At 50.3% G+C, this 21,921-nt stretch overlaps 3 protein-coding genes across 17 annotated transcripts in view; 1 reads left to right on the plus strand and 2 right to left on the minus strand.

Annotated features, from left to right (window-relative positions):
• Positions 1 to 53: 53 nt before the first annotated feature.
• Positions 54 to 13,979, minus strand: LOC130513626 (aspartyl/asparaginyl beta-hydroxylase-like). 6 transcript variants are annotated; one of them, XM_057012452.1, is made up of 25 exons: positions 13,783 to 13,979; positions 11,576 to 11,749; positions 11,304 to 11,348; positions 10,882 to 10,950; positions 4,631 to 4,675; positions 4,261 to 4,362; positions 4,086 to 4,115; positions 3,949 to 3,966; positions 3,846 to 3,875; positions 3,747 to 3,779; positions 3,615 to 3,650; positions 3,487 to 3,534; positions 3,315 to 3,377; positions 3,057 to 3,098; positions 2,838 to 2,929; positions 2,645 to 2,731; positions 2,423 to 2,573; positions 2,216 to 2,352; positions 2,051 to 2,149; positions 1,883 to 1,972; positions 1,510 to 1,647; positions 1,311 to 1,446; positions 1,069 to 1,160; positions 861 to 994; positions 54 to 778 (listed from the first exon to the last, which is right to left on the minus strand). In XM_057012452.1, the coding sequence occupies exons 1-25, from the start codon at positions 13,820 to 13,822 to the stop codon at positions 628 to 630; spliced, it is 2,082 nt and encodes a 693-aa protein (XP_056868432.1). In that variant the 5' UTR covers positions 13,823 to 13,979; the 3' UTR covers positions 54 to 627. The 6 variants fall into 6 exon arrangements, with proteins under 6 accessions (XP_056868432.1, XP_056868429.1, XP_056868433.1 ...); XM_057012449.1 differs by lacking the exon at positions 13,783 to 13,979 and adding an exon at positions 12,244 to 12,430; XM_057012453.1 differs by lacking the exon at positions 11,304 to 11,348.
• Positions 4,903 to 9,775, minus strand: LOC130513631 (uncharacterized). Of its 2 annotated transcripts, none has more exons than XM_057012472.1 (4): positions 9,607 to 9,775; positions 8,329 to 9,533; positions 6,310 to 7,944; positions 4,903 to 5,269 (listed from the first exon to the last, which is right to left on the minus strand). In XM_057012472.1, exons 2-3 carry the CDS (start codon positions 8,578 to 8,580, stop codon positions 7,066 to 7,068), a joined length of 1,131 nt encoding a protein of 376 aa, XP_056868452.1. In that variant the 5' UTR covers positions 8,581 to 9,533; positions 9,607 to 9,775; the 3' UTR covers positions 4,903 to 5,269; positions 6,310 to 7,065. The 2 variants fall into 2 exon arrangements, with proteins under 2 accessions (XP_056868452.1, XP_056868451.1); XM_057012471.1 differs by having other exon boundaries at positions 8,329 to 8,633; positions 9,607 to 9,769.
• A 1,686-nt stretch (positions 13,980 to 15,665) lies between the features above and the next one.
• Positions 15,666 to 21,921, plus strand: part of LOC130513623 (sodium channel protein type 4 subunit alpha-like) — a 77,416-nt gene continuing 71,160 nt past the window's right edge. For 5 of the 9 annotated variants that reach the window (XM_057012443.1, XM_057012444.1, XM_057012442.1 and 2 more), the window contains exon 1: positions 15,667 to 16,264. The gene's annotated coding sequence lies outside the window, so the exon portion shown is untranslated. Of the gene's footprint in view, positions 16,265 to 21,921 lie in introns of all 9 variants that reach the window. The other 4 variants (XR_008946781.1, XM_057012440.1, XM_057012439.1 and 1 more) reach the window with 1 other exon arrangement.

Raw genomic sequence — 21,921 nt, forward strand, 5'->3', positions numbered from 1 at the left:
GTCAGAATATAGACGCCTATATAACTACTGACAAACGACAAACACACTTTCGATTAGTGGTTTTGGTTTTTTATATAAATATAAAACATTTTTCAACAGTTTTGAGTCATTATCGTGCAAAAGGTTTAATAATCACCAGGAAGAAAATGAAGAAAGTGGTTTGAAGCTGCTTCTTTTCTAAAGACGACAGAAAAGAGGTGGCAATGCGAACAAATGGATCCAATGGAAAACAGGCAGATTAAATAAATATTGGTCACCTCAGGTAGATTCAACATTCTCCTGTTTTTACTGAAGCCTGATTGTGTCATTTAACATGTTCTCATCAGAAGCAGGTGTTCAGGACGTCCAGGATCGTTCCTGGACACCATCTCTGTCTAAACCAGAGCTTCCTGGGACGTGCTGCTGTTTAGAGGAGCAGTGCACCAAATGTGAAAATCCTGTCATTGTGGAAAACAGATGTTGAACATCTCAGTAGTAGCCTTCATCCTTCAGTCAGTTTGAACTTTACAAATGAACAATCTCAGTCAGCGTGATCCAGAGAAGCATCCAACGTGACGACGGATCGGTTCCTTCCATCATTCACCCCCAGATTAAGAGGGAGCGGACCCGATCCCGCCCGCGCCTCGGTCAGATCGGACTCAGAGCCTGTCGCTGGGACGCCGTCAGCTCCGGATGCCACACGTCCACGATGAAGATGAGACGGTAGCTGTCGGCTTCCTGCCAAACTTCGTGTTCGAAAGAGTCGTCGAAAATCAGAACTTTGCCTTCCTGCCACTCTCTGCAAGGGACACCAGCAGGGGGCGCTTTGAAAGAGCGAGACGGCATTCGGAGGGACACGGGACACCGGCGATGAGGGTTACCTGGTCTGGTCGGTGCAGCGGATCCGGCAGCCGTGTTTGGGGATGACGAGGCCGAGGTGCATCCTCAGTCTGCAGTTGGTGGGGCCAGTGTGAGGCCAAACGTGCGTCCCGGGCTGCATGACCGAGAACTTAATCTGGAAAGAGCCAAAAAGAGCCTCAGCCTGGAGGACGGTGGGGAAAGCCTCCAGGAAGGGACCAAACAACCGACCTGTCCTCTCTTACAGCCGGTGGCTTCAGGGAATCTCTCCAACAGGGAACACGTCTTTGGGACGCTCTGACAGGAAGTTGCCAGTTTTTTTCCTGAATGAAAAAAACCCCCAAAACAAAAAGAGAGCTGCTGGTTTACTGACTGTCAGGGTTACCTGGCAAAAGCCCCAGCAGCTTAACCCCCCCGTTTAGGGAGGAAGAAGTGGCAGATGACCCAGAAGCGGATTATTCTGGGATACCTACCTTGCTGCCAGAGGGTGTACTGGCCCCACTCCCCTTTCTCCCGCAGGTTCTCCTCTTCAGGGATGAACAAGCCGCTTTTCTGGTCCATCCCAGCCAGAGCTTCATCCCGGATGGTCTTCCAGTTCCTCTCCAGAGCCTACGGAACATTTCGCTTCATCTCTTCCACGTTTCATGAAGACCTGAGAGGAAAGGGCCTCACCTTGACCAGATCAGTGTATCCCGTCTCTTTAGGCGTCCACCAGGGCTGAGCCTTCAGTCCATTCACATTGTACAGAGACCTCTGCCACACGGAGGCAAAATGGCCGTGTTTGTGACCCACCTCGTACCAGTGATAGGCCTGGACGGAGACACAATCCTCTATAACACCTGTAATCTCAGGCCTTTAACGTGGAGCGTACCTGCAGTCGCTAGTGTTTCAGGTGTGATATCAGGTATTTCAGGTGTATCCGCAGGTACAGGACCTGTCGTTTCAAACGTGTACCTCCCTGTGACCCCGATAGGGCTGAAGTGGCTGAGGAGGCGTGACCTCAGGTGTGTGTAACCTCAGCCATGTGTGATGGGCTCTCACTCACGCTCTCGTCTCCGACCCTCTGCAGGGCGTCCCCCAGGTGGAAATAAAAGCGTCCATCGTCCGTCCCTGGTTCACCGGACTCCAGACCCTCCTGTGGACGAGGACAGGTGTGTGTTGCTGGTGTCGGCCTTCTCACCACACCTGCAGGAGCTCTCTGGAGGCCTCTCACCTTCAGGTACGGTATGCTCTCTGCAATCCTGTTTTCAGATTTCAGGATGAATCCGTAATGAACTTTTGCGAATCCATCAGTAGGAGCGACAGCCAGGACCTGCGGAGGTCAGAGGTCAGCCCAAACTCAACATCACGGACACCCGGTCACACTACCAGCACACACCTCTTCATACACCCTCTTGGCCCCCTTGTTGTCTCCTAGCAACAGGTGGGCCACGCCAAGGTCGTTCTTCAGGCCGATGTCGTCCGGGAAGACCTGAGTCAGCTTCTCCAGAGTCGCCAGGGCGCCGCGCATCCGGCCTGGGAGGAGCCAGCGTCAGTACTGCTCAGCTAATCCGCGTACAGGGTTCTGTTGGGGCGCGGCTGTTACCGAGGAACTGCTGCCTCTCCGCTCGCCTCTTCAGCGCCGCTCTCAGGAGGTCAGCGGTGGCGTCGGGGAGCTCGGCCGCCTCTCTGTAGGTGCTGATGGCCTTCTGCAACATGTCGTTGCTGCGCAGCTTCTCAGCCAGGCCGTCCTCCGCCTGAGCACACGGGGACAGCACAGACCCACCTGGGATGAAAGCCAACACAGCCCTGGTGATGGTGGTCGTACCTGGGCCTTCCCGTAGCGAGCGCGCGGACTCTGAGGATGCAGCTGCACCAGCGCGTCAAAAGCCCTCAGAGCCTCCTCCAGTTTACCCTGAGAGAGCAGACATCCATGAGTTCGGCAGCACATACCAGCCGGTCCTGGTGCCCTGTATCTGAGCGCTACAGTATAAATACTTGGTTACGCTTCGTCACTCTACCTTCTTGCGAAGCTTCTCGGCAGCGTCGATCTCTGCTTTGATGGTTTTGTCAAACTTATTTAGCAGCTTTGGTTTCTTCGCCTTTGCTGGAGCTGAAGTAGGAAACAATAATGGATCTTTAGAGGGTGATATTTATGTAGCACGAACACCAAGTTTGCAGACAGGTACCTTTACGCAGCTTTTCTAAAACAGTAAAACTGGGTTTGTTTTGTTTTGTACCTTTTTCTTTCGGCTTCTCTTCAGCCTGTCTGTCAGTCGTCCCTGTGAGACAAGAATGTTAATAATTCTTTAAATAAAAGGAAAAATAAAGATGAAGAGATAAAAAACAGATGACTAGCGTTGATTCGTGCTGACGTCACATTAGTGTAGTTCCCGCGGCGGCCGATAGGTGGAGGTGTTACGCGAGTTGTTACCAAATTCCATTTTTAATTAACTTTAAACAATTTTAATGCGTTGATAAGAGCAGTGTTGACACACCATGAGGGCCAGGTTCTGCCTCCCTTTCACTCTTTGATTCTGGTGGTTCTGACCGGGTCTCAGCTGCATCAACCAGGAAACAAACATGGATGATGATGGAGTTGGTTCAAATAAGATTAAAAATATCTCAATCCAAAAATTGCTTCAGAGGTCAACAGTTATTATATCGTACCTGCTTCCTGTGTGAATTTGGAGCTGGTCAAGTACTGTCCAGAATCAACTGCACAACCAAAAACAGAATATTTAAAGTGACCCATGCTAATATAATCAGGTAAAGAAGGTTGAGGAGCCCTGACTGACCTTCACTGTCCTCTACTGAAGGCTCCTCCACCAAAGCTGCAACAGAAAACACCAGCTTTAACAGGCTGAAGGTTCTGGTCTTGGAGCTGAGCTGTGCTCCACCTCCCTAACAACATCGGGTCAACGTCTCACCTCCGGTCCTGTCGATGCCCTCAGCTGGATCCTCTGAAATAACATCAAAATGTGTCTTTAGGGGGAAATGCTGAGCGATTGAGAGCAGCCTCTACTCACCATGAGGGTGTAAACTGCTCTGGGGATCGTCTGAAACAGGTTTCACACATTACAAGCAAACACAACAACAAAACTAACAAAGATTGTCACAAAAGGTTCTGACCTGGTACAAAATCTTGGTCTGCGAGAGGGAGAGGAACAGGAGAAACAGGTGTGAATAAGCGAGCGTTTGACACCGTGAACGTGATCAACACACGTGCGAAGGAAAACTCAAGTCGCCATGGTGACGGCAGGACCAACCTTGAATTTCTGCCTCCAGGTCCTGGACTCCTGGATCAGACACACAGAGGAAGCAGTTAGGATGCGATCACAGGTGCGCACGGGTCATGTGACTCGGCTGAATTGTGATGCGACACGAATCGGATCGTTCACGTTTATCTCGCCGCGTCACAAGTGTCCGCTCATTTAAACACACCCGGGGACCCGTCCTCCACTGGCAGGGCTGGTGACGTGGCCTCTATTGGCTCCGCCCCCCTGGACCCTGGACCGTGGTTACTGGATGCTTCTCCCAGGTGTTCTGGAGGAGAGGAGGTCAGGTGTTCTTCAGGTTAAAAGGCTCCAGACAGAAACAGGGGCTGGGCCAGTGCTCGGTCCACATCTAGAAGAAGCTGGACTCCAGAACCAGACCCAGAACCTTTGTTTTCGATCCATCCCACATAATGTCTGTAGTGTATGAATCAGACCCAGGTCCACATCCATGACCAGTAGAGGTGCAGGTGAAGCTGGATGGCACCCCCCCCCTCCCCCCCATCCCATCACATGAAATCCAGAGAGAAAATTCTCACCTGTATTTTTTTCAGGTGACCGCGCTGGCTCCGCCCCCTTGATCCCTGTTCAACAGTCACGTATTAATATGGAGATATACGTTAAAACAAGAACATGTCACTCATCTATTTCTAAATAGGATTTCTTTTTCTTTTTTTTACTTTATCAAACACAAGTTTGAAAACTGCCTTTAAGGTCAGAAAATAATGAGAAAAATAAATCCAATTATTAATGTTTTAACTCCAACAATTCAGCCAACCGTCAGAGGAGGAAACGCTTCACTCAGGAATCATTTTCTGTTTTATTCCAGTGGGATTTAAACTTTATTGCAGTATTAATGATGTAAATAATGCACAAATGAGACTCAAATGATAAGAACCCAAAACAGAAAGATGTTGGTGTCTACATTTTTATATGGCTCTCATAACAAAAGAGTTCAGATCCAATAAATTACATTCCAAGAATAAAATAAACTGTTTCAGACCATCAGCTCCTGAGGCTGAGAACATCGGAACAAGGAAAACTCCAACACCAGAACCAACAGAAGGTCCAGGAGAGCAAAGAGATGATGCTGACATCAAAGAGAAGACGACGTTTGACATGACTGAGAAGCTTTATTATCTACAGGCCACAGCTGCTATAGCACCACGGCAGCACCACTGTAGCAGCACAGCAGCACCACTGTAGCACCACAGCAGCACCACTGTAGCACCACAGCAGCACCACTGTAGCACCACGAGCAGCACCACTGTAGCACCACAGCAGCACCACAGCAGCACCACAGCAACACCACAGCAGCACACCAGCAGCACCACGGCAGCACCACTGTAGCACCACAGCAGCACCACTGTAGCACCACAGCAGCACCACTGTAGCCACAGCAGCACCACCACTGTAGCACCACAGCAGCACCACTGTAGCACCACAGCAGCACCACAGCACACCACACAGCAGCACCACAGCAGCACCACGGCAGCACACTGTAGCACCACAGCAGCACCACTGTAGCACCACAGCAGCACCACGCAGCACCACAGCAACACCACAGCAGCACCACACCACAGCAGCACCACTGTAGCACCACAGCAGCACCACGGCAACACCACAGCAGCACCACAGCAGCACCACGGCAGCACCACTGTAGCACCACAGCAGCACCACAGTAGCAGCACCACAGCAGCACCACTGTAGCACCACAGCAGCACCACCACAGCAGCACCACTGTAGCACCACAGCAGCACCACAGTAGCAGCACCACAGCAGCAGCACCACAGTAGCACCACTGTAGCACACACAGCAGCACCACAGTAGCAGCACCACTGTAGCAGCACCACAGTAGCACCACAGCAGCAGCACCACAGTAGCACCACTGTAGCACCACAGCAGCACCACAGCAGCAGCACCACTGTAGCACACAGTAGCACCACAGTAGCACCACAGCAGCACCACTGTAGCAGCACCACGGCAGCACCACTGTAGCAGCACCACTGTAGCAGCACCACAGTAGCACCACAGCAGCACCAGAGCAGCACCACAGTAGCACCACAGTAGCACCACAGCAGCACCACGGCAGCACCACAGCAGCACCACTGTAGCACACCACAGTAGCACACCACTGTAGCACCACAGCAGCACCACTGTAGCAGCACCACAGTAGCACCACAGTAGCACCACAGTAGTAGCACCACAGTAGCACCACAGTAGCACCACAGCAGCACCACAGCAGCAGCACCACAGTAGCACCACATAGCACCACAGCAGCACCACAGCAGCAGCACCACTGTAGCAACACAGTAGCACCACAGCAGCACCGGGCCATGAACAGCTGATCCAGGGGGACCTGGGTGGTGCTTTTACTTTACATTTTCAGCAACAACAGCTTGTACAATGCAACATAAGCTAAAAACCATTTTTACATGCTAGCAAACACAACATGTCACATGTCTCCTCGTCGGGCAACCGACAGGTGTCACTGAGGTGTGACAGACCAGACAACACCCACCAGACTGACAGCGCCTGTATCCATGGTAACCCCAGCTCTGCTGCCCAGCCAATCACAGGACTTAAGGGGGGTCCTTCTCTTTTCTCTCTCCTAAATGAGGAGTTTTTCCGTTGTGAAAGGTTCTATTTTCTCAAGTCTACCGTAACACTGCTGCTGGCTTCTCTTTCCACCTTCACCCTCTCCATTCTCTTGGTCTCCATCCTTCCCTGAACATTCTTATTCCTGGAGCCGCTCTGTTTCTCCATCCGCTCTTCAGCAACTTCCATCTGCTGCTTTTCTGTGGACATCTTCCCTCCTTTGGCAGCCATGATGTCAATATCCTCCTTTTTCTCCCTCAGTTTTGCTTTTTCCTCTTGGATAATTCTTGGCTTTTCCACAGAAAAGTGTTTCCTTGTATCTCTCTCCATCTTTTCCTTTTCTCTGGCTACTGTCACTTTTTCCACACTTGCATTTTCATTTTTTTCTTTTCTCATTACACGTTCTGCAATAACTTCTTCTCGTGGGAGCCTTTCCTGCTCCGCCCTTTCTTTGGCGAGCCTTTCCTGCTCCGCCTTTCTTTGGCGAGTCTTTCCTGCTCCGCCCTTTCTTTGGCGAGCCTTTCCTGCTCCGCCCTTTCTTTGGCGAGTCTTTCCTGCTCCGCCCTTTCTTGGCGAGCCTTTCTTTCTCCGCCCTTTCTTTGGCGAGTCTCTCTCTTTCTCCGCCCTTTCTTTGGCGAGCCTTTCCTGCTCCGCCCTTTCTTTGGCGAGCCTTTCCTGCTCCGCCCTTTCTTTGGCGAGTCTTTCCTGCTCCGCCCTTTCTTTGGCGAGCCTTTCTTGCTCCGCCCTTTCTTTGGCGAGCCTTTCCTGCTCCGCCCTTTCTTTGGCGAGCCTTTCTTGCTCCGCCCTTTCTTTGGCGAGCCTTTCCCTCCTCCCTCCGCCTTTCTTTGGCGAGCCTTTCTTTCTCCGCCCTTTCTTTGGCGAGCTTTTCTTTCTCTGCCCTTTCTTTGGCGAGCTTTTCTTTCTCCGCCCTTTCTTTGGCGAGTCTTTCTTGCTCCGCCCTTTCTTTGGCCAGTCTTTTTGCTCCGCCCTTTCTTTGGCGAGCCTTTCTTTCTCCGCCCTTTCTTTGGCGAGCTTTTCTTTCTCCGCCCTTTCTTGGCGAGCCTTTCTTTCTCCGCCCTTTCTTTGGCGAGCCTTTCTTGCTCCGCCCTTTCTTTGGCGAGCCTCCTGCTCCGCCTTTCTTTGGCGAGCCTTTCTTTCTCCGCCCTTTCTTTGGCGAGCTTTTCTTTCTCCGCCCTTTCTTTGGCGAGTCTCTCTCTTTCTCCGCCCTTTCTTTGGCGAGCTTTTCTTTCTCCGCCTTTCTTTGGCGAGCCTTTCTTTCTCCGCCCTTTCTTTGGCGAGCCTTCTTTCTCCGCCCTTTCTTTGGAGCCTTTCTTGCTCCGCCCTTTCTTTGGCGAGCCTTTCTTGCTCCGCCCTTTCTTGGCGAGCTTTCCTGCTCCGCCCTTTCTTTGGCGAGCCTTTCTTTCTCCGCCCTTTCTTTGGCGAGCTTTTCTTCTCTGCCCTTTCTTTGGCGAGTCTTTCTTGCTCCGCCCTTTCTTTGGCGAGCCTTTCTTGCTCCGCCCTTTCTTTGGCGAGCCTTCCTGCTGCTCCCGCCACCCTCTTTGGCGAGTCTCTCTTCTCCGCCCTTCTTTGGCGAGCCTTTCTTTCTCCGCCCTCTCTTGTCCAGCCTTTCCTTCTCCACCCTCTCTTGTTCCAGCCTTTCCTTCTCCACCCTCTCTTGTTCCAGCCTTTCCTTTTCTACCCTTTTATATGCGAGTCTGTCCTCTTCTATTTTCTGCTTCTCTCTCCTCAGGTGGTCCTGGGCAGCCTCCAGTGTCTTCATCTTCTCCACCCAGGCCACCTCCCTCTCAGCCTCCTCTTCTTCGAGGGTGGCTCTGATCTCTCTGAAGGCGATACGAGCGATCCTCTTGGCCTCCATCTTTTCCTGGATCATCCTCAGCTCCTGCCTCAGTAGAGAGCGCAGCAAAGGGCCCCGGGCTGGAAGGTCTGGGTTTGGGGATTGACATGGTGATCACAGTGGTGACCGCGTGAACCCACACGGTTGGTAACAATCCACATGCTAACAAAGTTTAGCGGAGGGATCATCAATGTGAGGCTGACAGGTTTGAGACCACAGACATGAACTCCAGTCCAAATGCATGTTAGTGGCAAGGATTCACTATTGTTGCTAAACACGGTTTGAAAAAGTAAAAGACATGAATGACATCTTATTTTCATTTGAACTTTAGTGATCGGCAAACGAAAAACACTAAAACTACAAGCAATGTGACAAAAAACCTTAGAATTTCTATATGAATTGTGTTACATGACATTAGTATTGAGGTTTAGTTTACAGTCACAACAGTATCGTGTCAGGAAAACATGCCCAAAATCTGATTTTTGATGCTTCTTAACTCAAACGAGCAGCTTCTATTACAGATTCCTGACCTGTGCTTCTGTAACACTCACACCCGTGTGCACGTGACCTCTGAGGTGGGCATGCAGATGTGCCGAGTGTCTGTTCCACAGCAGCAGCTTCGCTCCCTCTGCTAGTGAGGAATGTTATGGAACCACGAAGCCAACAGGAACATGCAGCGCACACTTCCGAGGATCCAGACCTCTCCTCGCTCCCACTAAACCCCCGCGGGATTATGGTCAAGGTTCAACCATGGCAACGTCAAGAACTGCCCAAGTCCACGGAACGAAACACCCGATTCACGTCTGTCACTGTTGTCGATGGGGTGAGTTTGGATTAAAGAGCACAAATGGTAGAAGCAGCAGGGATGTTATGTTCCTCCTGAACCCTTCAGCGTTCCACATGCTGTCAGTCTCTGACTTGGGGGGGAAAGTTCATGCCTGACTCCACACCAAACCTTTTACCTTCCTTCTCCACCCCCTTCTCGTTGTCTACAGAGTTGGTAAAACAGAGGGGTGTGAGAAGAACGTGCAGGACAGGAGAAGAAGAGATGATATTTGGTACCTTTTCTCAGCCCGTCGGCTCTAAGAGAAGAACCTCCTAACGTGTTTTCATCTGAATAGAAACAGCACAGAAGGTCCATGAATGCTTCAGAGTTTGAGTCAAAGGTGAGAGGAAAGGTCATCAGAGCAGCGAGACAACGTCTTCTTTACGTCGTGAACAGCAGACAGGAAGTGACATCATCCAAAAATGTCTGTTAATGACGGTGGGACAGGAGAAGCCAAAGCCAGCATTTAGACCTTCCCCACACACCCTACAGCATCTGAAATGCACAGGTTGAGTTCCAGTCTGGTCCTCACTGGTCGACAGTGGAAGGAGAACCCAGCTGTGGGCCAGCGTCGTCCCCCTTTACTGGTCCCTGGTCCTCCCTGGGGTCAGAGGTCACCCCTCCCTCCTCCTTCACAGCAGCAGCTTCGTCACGCTCTAAGTGCGATGAAGGCCCATCAAAGAGAAAGGTGAAGAAGCCATTGAGCCAATCAGAGCCCTCCTCAGCTAAAATGTTAAGAACCTCCTCGAGCGACTCGGCGTTCACGCTACCGCCGTCGTCTTTGGACAGGCCTGACGGAAGAAAGGGGGAAGAAGGGACAAATGGAGGGAAAAGAAGGAATGACGACGGAGTCAAACGGACGTGAAGGGAACAGTCGGGAAAAGAAAGCAGGAAGGACGGACAAAAGGAGGTCAGGATCAAAGGAGGAAGGCCGGAACAAAATAAAATGAAGATGACGTGGGAAAGAGAGAGAAAGTGAGTTAAAGAGGCGGCACAGAAATGGCGGCAACAACGGTTCTTCGCTTCCTGTCTGTCTCCACTCCCCATCTACACTAAACACCACACGAGCTCCACAACCGGGCCTGCACGGCAGAGACGGAACATGAGCTGCTGCAGGAGGACAAGAGGAGGAGGGAGAGAACCTGAGAAGGCTCCTGGGGCGGAGGTGGGACGCCTTCCTGTTTGAACATTTATGCATCAACACATCAGCTCTGGGATTAAAAACCTTCACTTTTTAAATTGTGTTTCCTCCTCCGACAGTTGACTGAAAGCTTTGTCACAAGACAACCACGACAAACGTGGTGGGCGGGGCATGACGGCAGTGGGCGTGGCTTCACCACGCCGAGGGTGATCCTCTCTGATCAGGTTCAAACACACACACCAGCTCAGAGTTGAACAGTGTCTGATGCTCTGATCATGAAGATCAATTCTTACTTTTCATCCTGCATCGATCAGGAGAACAAGCTGCACGACTGAACTACATCCACCACAGAAAACTAAAGCGGACTTGCCCAGCAGAACTTTGGCATCTTCCATGTCGAAGTCTCCGTCTCCATCTGCATCATAGGTCACCAGCTTCCCTGGGGGGGGGGGGGGCAGCGAGACAATAGTGGAGTCAAACACCACCACCACAGTGACACAGAGCTAGACAAGTCCAATATGTCTGCTCCTCAGCAGACACAGAGGGGGCGGGGCTTAAACATACACCTTTGACCTCAATAAAAGGTCAGAGGTGTATGCTTAAGCCCCGCCCCCTCCGCGTCTCTGCTCCTGTCTTCTTTACGTTCGACATGACAAGAAATGCATGAAGCTTTAATGTATTTATAACAGTTTGGACGGAAAGTTTCATGCCTTCACACTTGTGTACAGTACACACACACACACACACCACACACACACACACAGACACACAGAAGTGAAACTGTGAGAGTACCTTGTAAAACATCAGAAAAGTTCATGTGAAAGGCCTGAGCTCTGGCTGCGTTGAAAGAGGAAAGAAGAAGAGAGCAGAGATGAACTAAGACGAGCAGACGAGAGGAGACACGCGACAGGTTGTCAAAGGGGTTTTGTGTATTTATGCTAAGTGTGCATCATGAAAGAGAACAAAGACACGAGGCAAGAAAGAGGCCGAGTTGACCACCACCTTTGATGTTTCATGCTCAAACTTAATAGTCTTAGAAATGCATATAGAAGTATTCTAGTCACCAATGACACTGTCGTAGTCCACGATGTCAAAGTAGACCACCGCCATCGAGCTCCAGACTCCCAGCAGAGCCAGAACCAGAAACCAGGTCAGCACGGAGCGTTTGGAACCTTCTTGTCCTCCTCCTCTCTCCGTCTTCTTTCCATTCTTGCTCTCCAAGGCTGAGGTTTTTCCCTCTGAGGACAAGACACGTTTAAATCCTCCTATTACAGATTAAGTTTGCATCAGAAGGATGAGCTTATTTAGTCCGTGTGTGTGAGTGTGTGTGTGTGTGTGTGTGTGTGTGTGAGCGAGACTGTGCAGGGACTAACACAGGACTGGATGATGATTTAACCCAGTTTACGTTAATTTGACATCGTTTTAATCCATCAAATGCAGCAGAGTCAGCGTGTTAAAGGAACATTCTTGTCTGAAGGGTGTGGAACACGTAGCATTAGCATTATGCTAATCTCCACAAGGTCAACACAATGAAAATCACAGCAAAGCACGGACTCATCAGAACCATTCCAAACCAAACCAGGCCAAACACAGCCCACCTATCCCCTCTACGGGCTGCTCTTCCTCCCGTTTAGACCGCTCTTCCTCCTCATTCCTGCCTCCTAAGAAACCCCGGGACAGATGAGCACCGGCCTGAAGGTAGAGCGCTCCAGTTGACATGCACCTGTCCTACCTGTCTCCTGCGGTGGCAGAAGCTCCTCCTCAGAAACCTCCTGCTCAGCATGGAGCTCCTCTACAGGGAATGAGGAGGAGGACCAACCACCGGTGGAATGGTTAGGCTCCATAGACAGGCCAGCACTGGACCACAACCAGGCCCGGACACAGATTCAGTTCAAATAAACACGGAAAAAGTCCAATCTTACATGTTCTGAAAAGCAGCAAATGAGGAGGACGAGTGACTGAGCGGAGCAGAACCAAAGCTCCTCCTACAGGAGTCTGAGGGTCATTCAGAACCTGATCCACACTATTATTAGAGCCGACAAAACCTTTTCAAAGACCTTGTGTGTTCGTGTGTGTGAGAGGGACGGAGACAGAGGAGGGGGGGGGGGGATACCAGAGCCAAATAGCCCCTAAAATAACTCACACACACACACACACACACCACACACACACACACACACACACACACACACCAACTTTTCTGTGTTGATGGAAGCAGAACGTGTCACAAGAACTCTTCTGTTCTCCTCACGTCGCCCCTGTAGATATGATACACGTTCCACTTTGGATATAAAGGTCATCATTGGAGTTTTAAAGATCTGATTCATGGGGAGAAGATGTATCTCCCGAGCCAAGTTATAGATTCAACTTTGGCTCGTGTCCTATTTGGTTTTTAGTCAAATTTGGACCAAATAGAATTGATGAATAAAATGATCTGATGAATCACTAGATAAGAGCAGAGATTATATTTCCGAAACTGTAATAAACCCCCTGCAGAAGCTGCTATGTCGAGAGCAGCATCAGAAAATATTGGGGACATTTGCAATGTGTAATATGGATAAAATAGAACGATGCGTGTCGAAATTCGGAATTAATGACGCAGCAACTGGGAGCAAGTTTTCAGCCCGATAGCTGGCGTTAGCTCGGCTAGGCTAGGCTAGGTTAGCCTCGATCATTCAGCGTCACACAGCCAAATTAGTGCTGCTGTAACTGCAAAATTAGTGTTGCCAACACTGGCACAGCTGCCGTTTCTGTTAAACTTTAACATTTCCATTTTTTACACTGCATAAATCTGATAGAGAAAGATGGCCAAAGCTATCGGTGAACCAAACTCTGGTCAAAATTCCTCCAGTTAACTTCGCTTTTATCCAGCTGTCTACAAGACACTGACCAATTCTCCAATTAGGTCTTCTATAGCGGCCTTTTAGAACCATATCTCAGTTCGGCAAAGACTAAATAGTGACACAATCTGCAGCTTTATGGATAAATACAGATGTATTGTTCGTTAACGTTGTCTTGACGCCCAGAGACGCGGTTTGGTTCCCGAAGACCAGAATCTTATCCCGGGTGGCATCTGCAGATGGAGTTTTAGCAGCCAAAGGTTCGCCGAACACAAGAACAGACCAAACTATCCCGGAATCAGCCTCAGCTTTGTTTTAGCACATTTTCCTCTCCGCAGACGAGCAAAAACACTTTAACCTGCAGAATAATAAACGCAGTCTTGCAGAAGACAAACCGAAGCTCAGGAGAGCGCACAAAAACCCCGGCTAACCTTTTTTACTGTGGCCTTTCGGATTCTTCCTCTGCGTCATTTTCTCCTAAATTTTCCAGCTGGGTTGTTCGGGATAATCGAGCAATCTGCTAATTTCGCTATTCCTGCTGTTCCCAGCGCTCCGTCACCAACATCACGTCCTCACTTGGATACCACAAAGCCAAAGTCCATAGTAACAGTGACTGATTTGCTGTCCAGCCAATCACAGTCGGGGAAAAGGGTGGTGGGCGGGTCTGTGGGCGGGCTCCCGTAGTTTTAAACCAATCAGATCTCTTCGGAGCTTCCCGTGCGTCCCTCCCTTTGGAAGTGGGCAAAAACGTGGCAGAAGCGGGTGGAGAGTTCGGAGCGTCTGGGGCGGAGAGATGACGGCACCGGTGTCGCAAAGTGTGACGGAAAAGCAGAAACATGTCACTAAAGTCAACGTTTTTACCTCTTCGCTGACAGAAGGAAGACTGGGGAATAATCAACCCAGCCCTGAGCTCACAGACTAGCATGTGAATGTCGACAGCATCACAATGCTCTTTATTTCTGAGTCTTTTGGTTTATTTCAATTAGAAGTGAGCTCGAAGGTTCGTTTCCTCTGCACGAGGCGTTCATTAATTACTGAAACGCAACTCGCAACGTTTTCATAGTGTGACACGTTTTAGGCAGCTAAATAGATTTGACATAACTAGAAAACAAATTAAAACACTCACGCATTGTAATGAGGGCTGTAATTTCAAACGCTTTGTAAAAGACGCAGTTTTTTGTCGGTGCAGTTGATCAATTTAGGTAAATCTGGAAGTAAAAAAAAGAATTAATGATGATGCGGTTGCATTGATATGCACATGGTGACCTACAGATGGCGCTACAGCACAGGCTTTACCGGCCTAACTTCAGCAGAGCGGAAACATCCCATCAGTCATTTAAATAAATCTTATTTTCCCATTAAAGACACGCGCGCACGCACACGCACAGAGGCACTGCTGATGTTTGTCCAGCAGGGGGAGCCTCTCAGGCTGTAAAGTTTAACAGAACGGCTCAAAGTTTCAGAATCTGACCGATGAGTGTCAGAAAAAACAGATTTGCTGGATACGTCTTCTGTCCTTAACTCCCGACGTGCATTTGTACTTTTATAGCAATGATCTCAATGGAAATGATCAATCGTCCCAGTGGTTCACTCATTAATTCAGACTAATCTGTCCCAAGCTCTGGTCACCTGGTCACCTGGTCACCTGGTCACCTGGTCACCAGCCAGGGTGTTTGAGGATCTGTTGGGTCCACAGGTGTGAGCAAGAAGCAGAACTTTGACTTTTGTGGAAACATCTCCCAGCATCGGTTCTGTCCATTTAGGAACTTTCCTGTTTGGTCAACCTCTTCTGACCCGGTCCAGCCTGGAACGGTCTAAGCTGCTGAAGGACCCGCTATGGTTCCTGGCCTTCTGCTCAGCCATCTTCTGATCGTGTTCCATCCTGAAATGTCTCCACACACTCGTCATCACTCTTTCATCTCAGGTCCTCCTTAGAAAAGGCCAAACATGAGGATGCCCCCTGGTGGCTGTCTCCAGTACCTCCAAACGAGCTCCCCCGCCTCTTAAAAGTAAAAATGCGCATTTAAATGTTAAATTATTTTCTTATTTTAACCATAGAACCTCGGCACTGGCAGCCAAGCGCGTGCTGGGGCCCAGAGACCTGAAACATCGTCACAATCCAGAAGAAAATATCGATTGGATCAGAAAATTGAAATACTAATTAAATAAACTAATATTTGTCCCAGTCTTAGAAGTGTTCAGTGGCACTGTGATGTGAACAGTGCGTGCGCGACAGTGCGTCCTCGCTGACCACAGTGCGAGACTCAGAGAATCAGGGCGTAACCTCGCGATACTCCCCCCCCCCCCTCTCTCTCCCTACCCGCGTCCATGGGGCGATCAAGCAGCGGGGACGATGGGAGTCCGGTGGGACTGGGTCAGCCACAGCCGCCCTCCGCAGCAGAACCAGCCAAACTTCGGGTTGCGTCGCCCGAAATGACCTGAGAGGAAACCAGAGGCAAAAGCAACAGCTGGAACTCATCATCACACCTGAGGAGGAAGCTGGAGGTCTGCGGCGGCGCCCCGAGAGCCGCTCCTGGATTAAAAAGGGAATAAAAGAAGTGAAGCCGCTCCCGGAGGATTAAAGGCGGCTGAAGTTTGCAGGACGCCCGGACGGACGGGCTGAAGTAGCCCGCTGCGCACTTTGCTGCTGTCCGCCGGACCGAAGCTCCTCGGTCCGCGCTTCCTCCGCCTCAGCGGGAGGGACACTTGTGTGCTCCTGCTGCTCCGTTCGGATGTTGCTCCCTCCGCACTGTTCCTCTCCTGGAGCTGCTTCTTGTGCCTTCGCGTACTTTGGGAGTTTTGCGCTCATGGCTCGGACACTTTGCGCCGCCGTGGATGCGCTCGGGCGGCTGTGAGCGGCGACGGTGTGAAGATTGACCCACGGACAGGCTGCACATTTGAATTCTAACGCATGTGAGTACCTGAGCTTTGTGTCTCTGAAATGTCGCCGTTGTCTGGGGGGAACTCTTTCATTTGGTCCTGACCAAGCCTGCGAAATGAATCCCAGTAGGGATGAGGCGTCTTTACTGGGGTCGCCGGGCGGACCAGAGGCTGCCTGTCAGGTCGCAGCTCCTCTGGTCCGGCTCCTGTTCGGAGTCTCCTGTTCGGAGGCTCCTGTTCGGAGACTCTGTGCGCCCTCCGGAGACGCCGTTTCCGTCTGTTCCTACGCAACCCCTCTGCTCTGCTCATCAGCCGAGCCGAGTCGAGCCGAGCGGCCACTTTCCACTAATTAACCGGGTTTGTTTGTGATCCGAGCAGAGGCAGGATAATAATTCATGATCACGTTTAGAATGTGTCCGTAAAATCCTCAACTGGACTTTAAAATCCAAATCCTACCTGGAGTTAAATTTAGGAGAGGCTGACATTTGACCCCGTGGGTTAGTTTACGGAGGAGAAAGTGGTAATTATAATATATGATATAATAAATATGAGTCCTGAGGTCCTACAGCCTCAACACGATGTAACATTTGATCCCAGACTGAATAAGGATTAATCAAATCAGCAGATTGAGGCAATAAAAGAATCAGATTAATCTGATCGTTTTCTTTTAATCCAGATATTCTGTTTTAATATGTTCATGCACGAAAAATATGGGAAATTTGTACAAAATTACCTTCAAGTACTGAAATTAGGTCTTGTGTGTGTGTGTGTGTGTGTGTGTGTGTGTGTGTGTGTGTGTGTTGGTGTGAGGTTTCTTCTTGATTGATCGTGACAATTGTTCCTTTGATTTGATTCTTTGATGGTAAAAATGTCAATTAAAACCAGCTTGTCATTAAAAAGTACTGGATTGGTTAAACCACTGAAAAGGAAAATAGAAGAAAATGACCCTTGACCTCCACCTGCCCCCCCCCCTCTAACCCTGAGGACAGAATCGACAACCATCTTACCTCAGAGTATCGATATGAGCCGTATTTGTTTGTGACGGCAGCAGGGCTGCCCAGAATGTGGGCCGGGACCCTGGAGCCCCCCCGGCTGGGCCCGTGTTCCCACCGGAGCTCCTGTAAACACACACAAAACGCTGCTCTGTTGCCTCACGAGGAGGAAAATCCTTTAAAATCTCCCCAAATTTCATAATTAGTAAATATCTTCCTGTAAATTCCAAACTGCCGTTGCTGCCTTTGATCTGGAATTACCCAGAATCCTCTAAAATGTGACGTCATAGCAGAAAACACGAGGTCGGGCCGAGCCCGCGCAGACGGTTGCTAACTCGGCAGCAGTTGTGCACGTTGTTGTGCACGTTGTTTCCTCGAATTCCGTATTTCCGCACCTAATTTGGCCTGAAGAAGGTTTGAGTGTAAAACATTTCCGCCGTCTGATGCCGGTCCAGGAAAGCTGTTCTCGGATCTGTCAGGTCGGGTTCTGACCCGTTTCACGGGTGCTGTGATGCTGTTGGACCGGCTGGGCCTTCTGCCGTCACATGTCCCCCTTTTCTGCCTCCTGATTGGCCGCCTCGGTCTCTTCTGTTCTGTGTCGGGTTTGAAACTCTGGATGCTTCTGCAGCCAAAAGTCCAAAAGTCTTAAAAGGGACGCGTCCCGGCCTCCCTGCCGAGACGGGACGGACGTTTGGCTGATTTCATCGTCTTGGCTGAATGGTTCCGCTTGTATTTTGGGTGTTTTTATGACGATAAACGGTTTGTAAAGGTTCGAATCTCCTGCAGGAGCCTGTTAGCAAACCAGCAACAAAAGACTTCAGGTGTTTCTTTGATAAAGTGATGCAGCGACGAACGCCGACGTCCAGGTATTTATGAGGTGTGAGGCTGGCTCTGACATCATCAGGTGGGGGGGTCGGGGGTGTGTGTGTGTGTGTGGGGGGGGCGTTACAGAGGCTGTGACTTCAGTCCTGGACGGTTGCAACACAAAAGCCGCTGCAGCTTCTGTTTGCTTCAGCTGTACAACAGGTGTCCCAGCGCTGCCGCCTGCCTCGCATGCATTACATTGTGTGTGTGTGTGTGTGTGAGCGTGTGTGTGTGTGTGTGTGTGTGTGTTTGTTCAGCGCTGGAGCAGCAGGCCTGACCTTTCCTGCACCGGCGCTGAGACAACACGGGTTGCTGTTTGACGGACGAGGCGGCGGCTGTGACATCGCTGCCGCGGGTTTCCTGCTTATTATCTCCAACCTTTTCATGTGGCGCCGCTCCGTATGAAACCTGAGAGCTGCTCTCCAGCCCCGCACATGCTCCTCACACGGCATTCGCTCCGCTTTTCTGGGTCTCCTCGCGTCGATTCTCGTGAGATCACCGCTGCGGCGGCGTCCTCGGCAACGCTCTGGAAGATCCCAGGTTAAAACGCTCGTTGTGGGGTCACGCTTTCGTAATAAAAGGCTGAAATTGGACATTTTAACAGCAAAAAATGACCAAAAATTCACCTAAAGTGGGAGATAAAAATAAATGCCACCTAGAAAAGAGCGATAAGTCGGACTGTGACCCGTTCCACCGCCGCCATCAACACGGGGGCCGAAATCCAGGCGCGTTCCTCCATCGTGTCACTAGAAAGAGACGGTGGCCTGAAGGTCAGAGGTCAGAGCGTGAGGTCGCCACAGCAAGTGTTTGCGAGTCGCTCCGTCCTCATGTTTAGCTCCACCCACTTGGCCACATCTGCTCGTTAAGAGTTTGTGTGCGTCTGAGCATAAATGAAATGCAGTGTGTATCGTTAACGTGCCTGAAATATCGCCTCTGAGCACGCGCGTGTGTGTGTGTGTGTGTGTGTGTGTGTGTGTGTGCGCGTGGGTGGGAGAGATAGTTTATTACCATGGAGGTGAAGACTGCGTTATTAATCACTCTGTGGACGTGTGTTTGCTTCTCCATCCTCACAAAATCATTGACATATTACACACACACACACACACACACATCCTCACATGAACTGATTTCACCTGTTCATCAGGATCACCGCCCTGCACTTTGGGACCAGGAACCAGAATGGTCTCCATAGCAACAGTAGAACCATAGCGACCAGTGTCGGCATCAACAACAGACTCAGGAGTGTCTCTCTGGTCTGGGACCTTCAGGAGCAACCTGCTCCGCGGTGGCCGCGTTTGGATCTTTGGCACCTGAACGCCTGGTCAGAACACACCAATAATGGTTCCTCTCACTGCTGGGAATGACAGACCGGGACTCCGGGTCCGGACCGCAGAACCATCCATCCGATTTGGGATGAGCTGGGAGATAAAGTGGGCAGATGTGGCCTCGTTGAGAGGAGAACTTTTGTGTGGTGGCGCTGAGGAACACCGGTGTTGAGTACTGACGGTCCCGCTGGTGTCTGTCGTGTGTCCGTCGGCGCAGGTCGCCAACAATAGGATATGAATTCCGGATCCTCCCTCTCGGAACGTCACGGTTCTCGCCGAGCTCCAGCCCAAACGTGCGAAGCTGGGATTGGTCCTTTTGTGTCTCTCTGGAACTCCTCCTCCACCTGTTCATCACTCCTGGTTCAGCTCCTAAACACGTAATCTGGAAAAGAAACTGAGAATTCCCAAAAGTTCCCGCTGACCCTTTGTTTTTCTCATTTTTTCCCCTCTCCGCACTAATATTCCCGAGTTTTATTCCCAGTTTGCTGCAGCTGCTCGTGTTGCTTCTGTCAGATTAGTGGAGGAACAAGCAGCAGATTTAGTTTTCTCAGATGTAAAACGCATAAATTTACGGAGATTTTATAAACTAACGTTCAAGTCTGGCAATTTTTAATGGAATGAAACGATTTAAAAGGTAAAAAAAAAAATCCTAAAAGTTCATAGAGTTTCTAAAGTTCACGTATAAAAGCATCAAACATCCGAGCTGAATTTCAAACCTGAATTTGCTCCATTTGCGACACATCAGCATCCGTGAACGTGGACGGATGAATGCAAATGAATTTCCGCCGTTGTCTTTTCCCAGGCCGTCGGAACGCGCCAACAGGAAGTGTTGCTGATAGTGGAGATCAGAACCCTCGTTCCCAGCCTCCCGGGACTTTATTTTAGGTGTTCTCGGTGAATTCTGCCAGTCAATCCGGGTTTGAAGCTGCTATCTGAAGCGTCTCCGCTGGCTTTCGCTCCGGCTGGGAGGAGACCAGCAGGCGCCGGCCAAATTCCCGCTCGCTTTCAGCCGCCATCCTCGCGGCCCTTTGTCTTCACCCGTGACCAGGCTGGCCACGGCCCAGGCTTCAGGTCCGGTCCACTTCCGGGTCCTCAACCCTGCAAACAGGGTTCGGACGTCATGTGGGAAGCATGAACTGGTTGAAAGGCAGGGAAATACCTCGGAATGCTCCTCGGAAATACCTCGGAATGTCAGGATTTACAGGGTCTCTCCGCAGCAGAAAATGCTCATGTACAGATTTATTGTAGCTTCTCTGCAGACAATATTTTTATTATGAGAACAAAACCACCTTTCATGGTCGTTCTTCTTTTTGCTGCGATGTTTCTTATGAAACGGATGAACTGGAGACGTTTCGTCGATGTGCCCTTCGTTCGCTTCACACGTCTCTAAACTCATCACGTCTGGAACAGCTGAAGGACCAGTAGATGCACCTCTGTCAGCATGACAACACTTCCTGCTGCGGTCTGATTGTCTGAGGTTCAGATATGAAGTCAGACAGAATCAACAGCGGCCACCGAGGTGCTGCAGCAGGGTGGGGGTGACTCAAAGAGATAGCTGTGTGTGTATGTGTGTGTGTGTGTTGTGTGTGCTTGTGTGTGTTGTGTGTGTGTGTGTGTGTGTGTGCGTGCGCTGGGGGTGGCCCTGTTATGTCAGGGTTGATCTGTGGTTGGTGTCGTTGAAGTTAACCTCACTCAGGACCAGAAGAAGCTGCTGATGGTCGATGTGGAAAACAGGAAAATTCCCGGCTGACGAGGAAGGAAAAACAAAGCTGGCGTCCATCAGCTGGTTGGCTGAGAGTGCACGTTTGTCTGGGTGGTAAAAACATCTGAAAAAGACAGAGTGATCAATGATGGTGATCTGAGAGGCGGCGATCGTTAACGGTCCTCACTGTTCAGCATGTCACAGACAAGGCCACCGTGCGTGTGTGTGTGTGTGCTTGTCAACACTACATAGTGAGGACCACAACATGAGTTTTACCCTGGGTTTCCTCTCCAAAATTATGTTTAAGGGTTCAGACCTGGTTTAAAGTTGGGTTTAGGTTAAGGTCTGGGTGAAGGGTTGGGGGGTGTCACGTCAAGTCAAGTTTATTTAGAGCCCAAAATCACAAACCTTGTTTGCCTCGGAGGCCGTTGTAACGCTCCGTCCTTTGACCTTTGAACCGCGTCAGGAAAAGCTTAAAAAACCCTTTTAGGGATAAAGAAGAAACCTGACAAAAAAAATCTAAGCACAAATGTGCGTGTGTGGTGTGTGCGTGTGTGTGTGAGTCTGGTTTAAGTGTCCTTGAGGCTTGTGTGAAGCTTCATCGGTTTACTGGTTCAACAGCCAAACAGTCCAGCTGCTTCATCGGGTCTCCTAAATACTGGTGGCGTGGTCGTGTGTGTGTGTGTGTGTGTTGTGTGTGTGTGTGTGTGTGTGTGTGTGTGTGTGTTGTGTGTGTGTGTGTGTGTGTGTTGTGTGTGTGTGTGTAGCTGAACATTTAAAATGATGCAGGAAAATGAGGTGCAGCAC

Source organism: Takifugu flavidus, chromosome 17, assembly GCF_003711565.1.
Source record: "Takifugu flavidus isolate HTHZ2018 chromosome 17, ASM371156v2, whole genome shotgun sequence".
In the NCBI taxonomy this organism is placed as follows: Eukaryota; Metazoa; Chordata; class Actinopteri; order Tetraodontiformes; family Tetraodontidae; genus Takifugu; species Takifugu flavidus.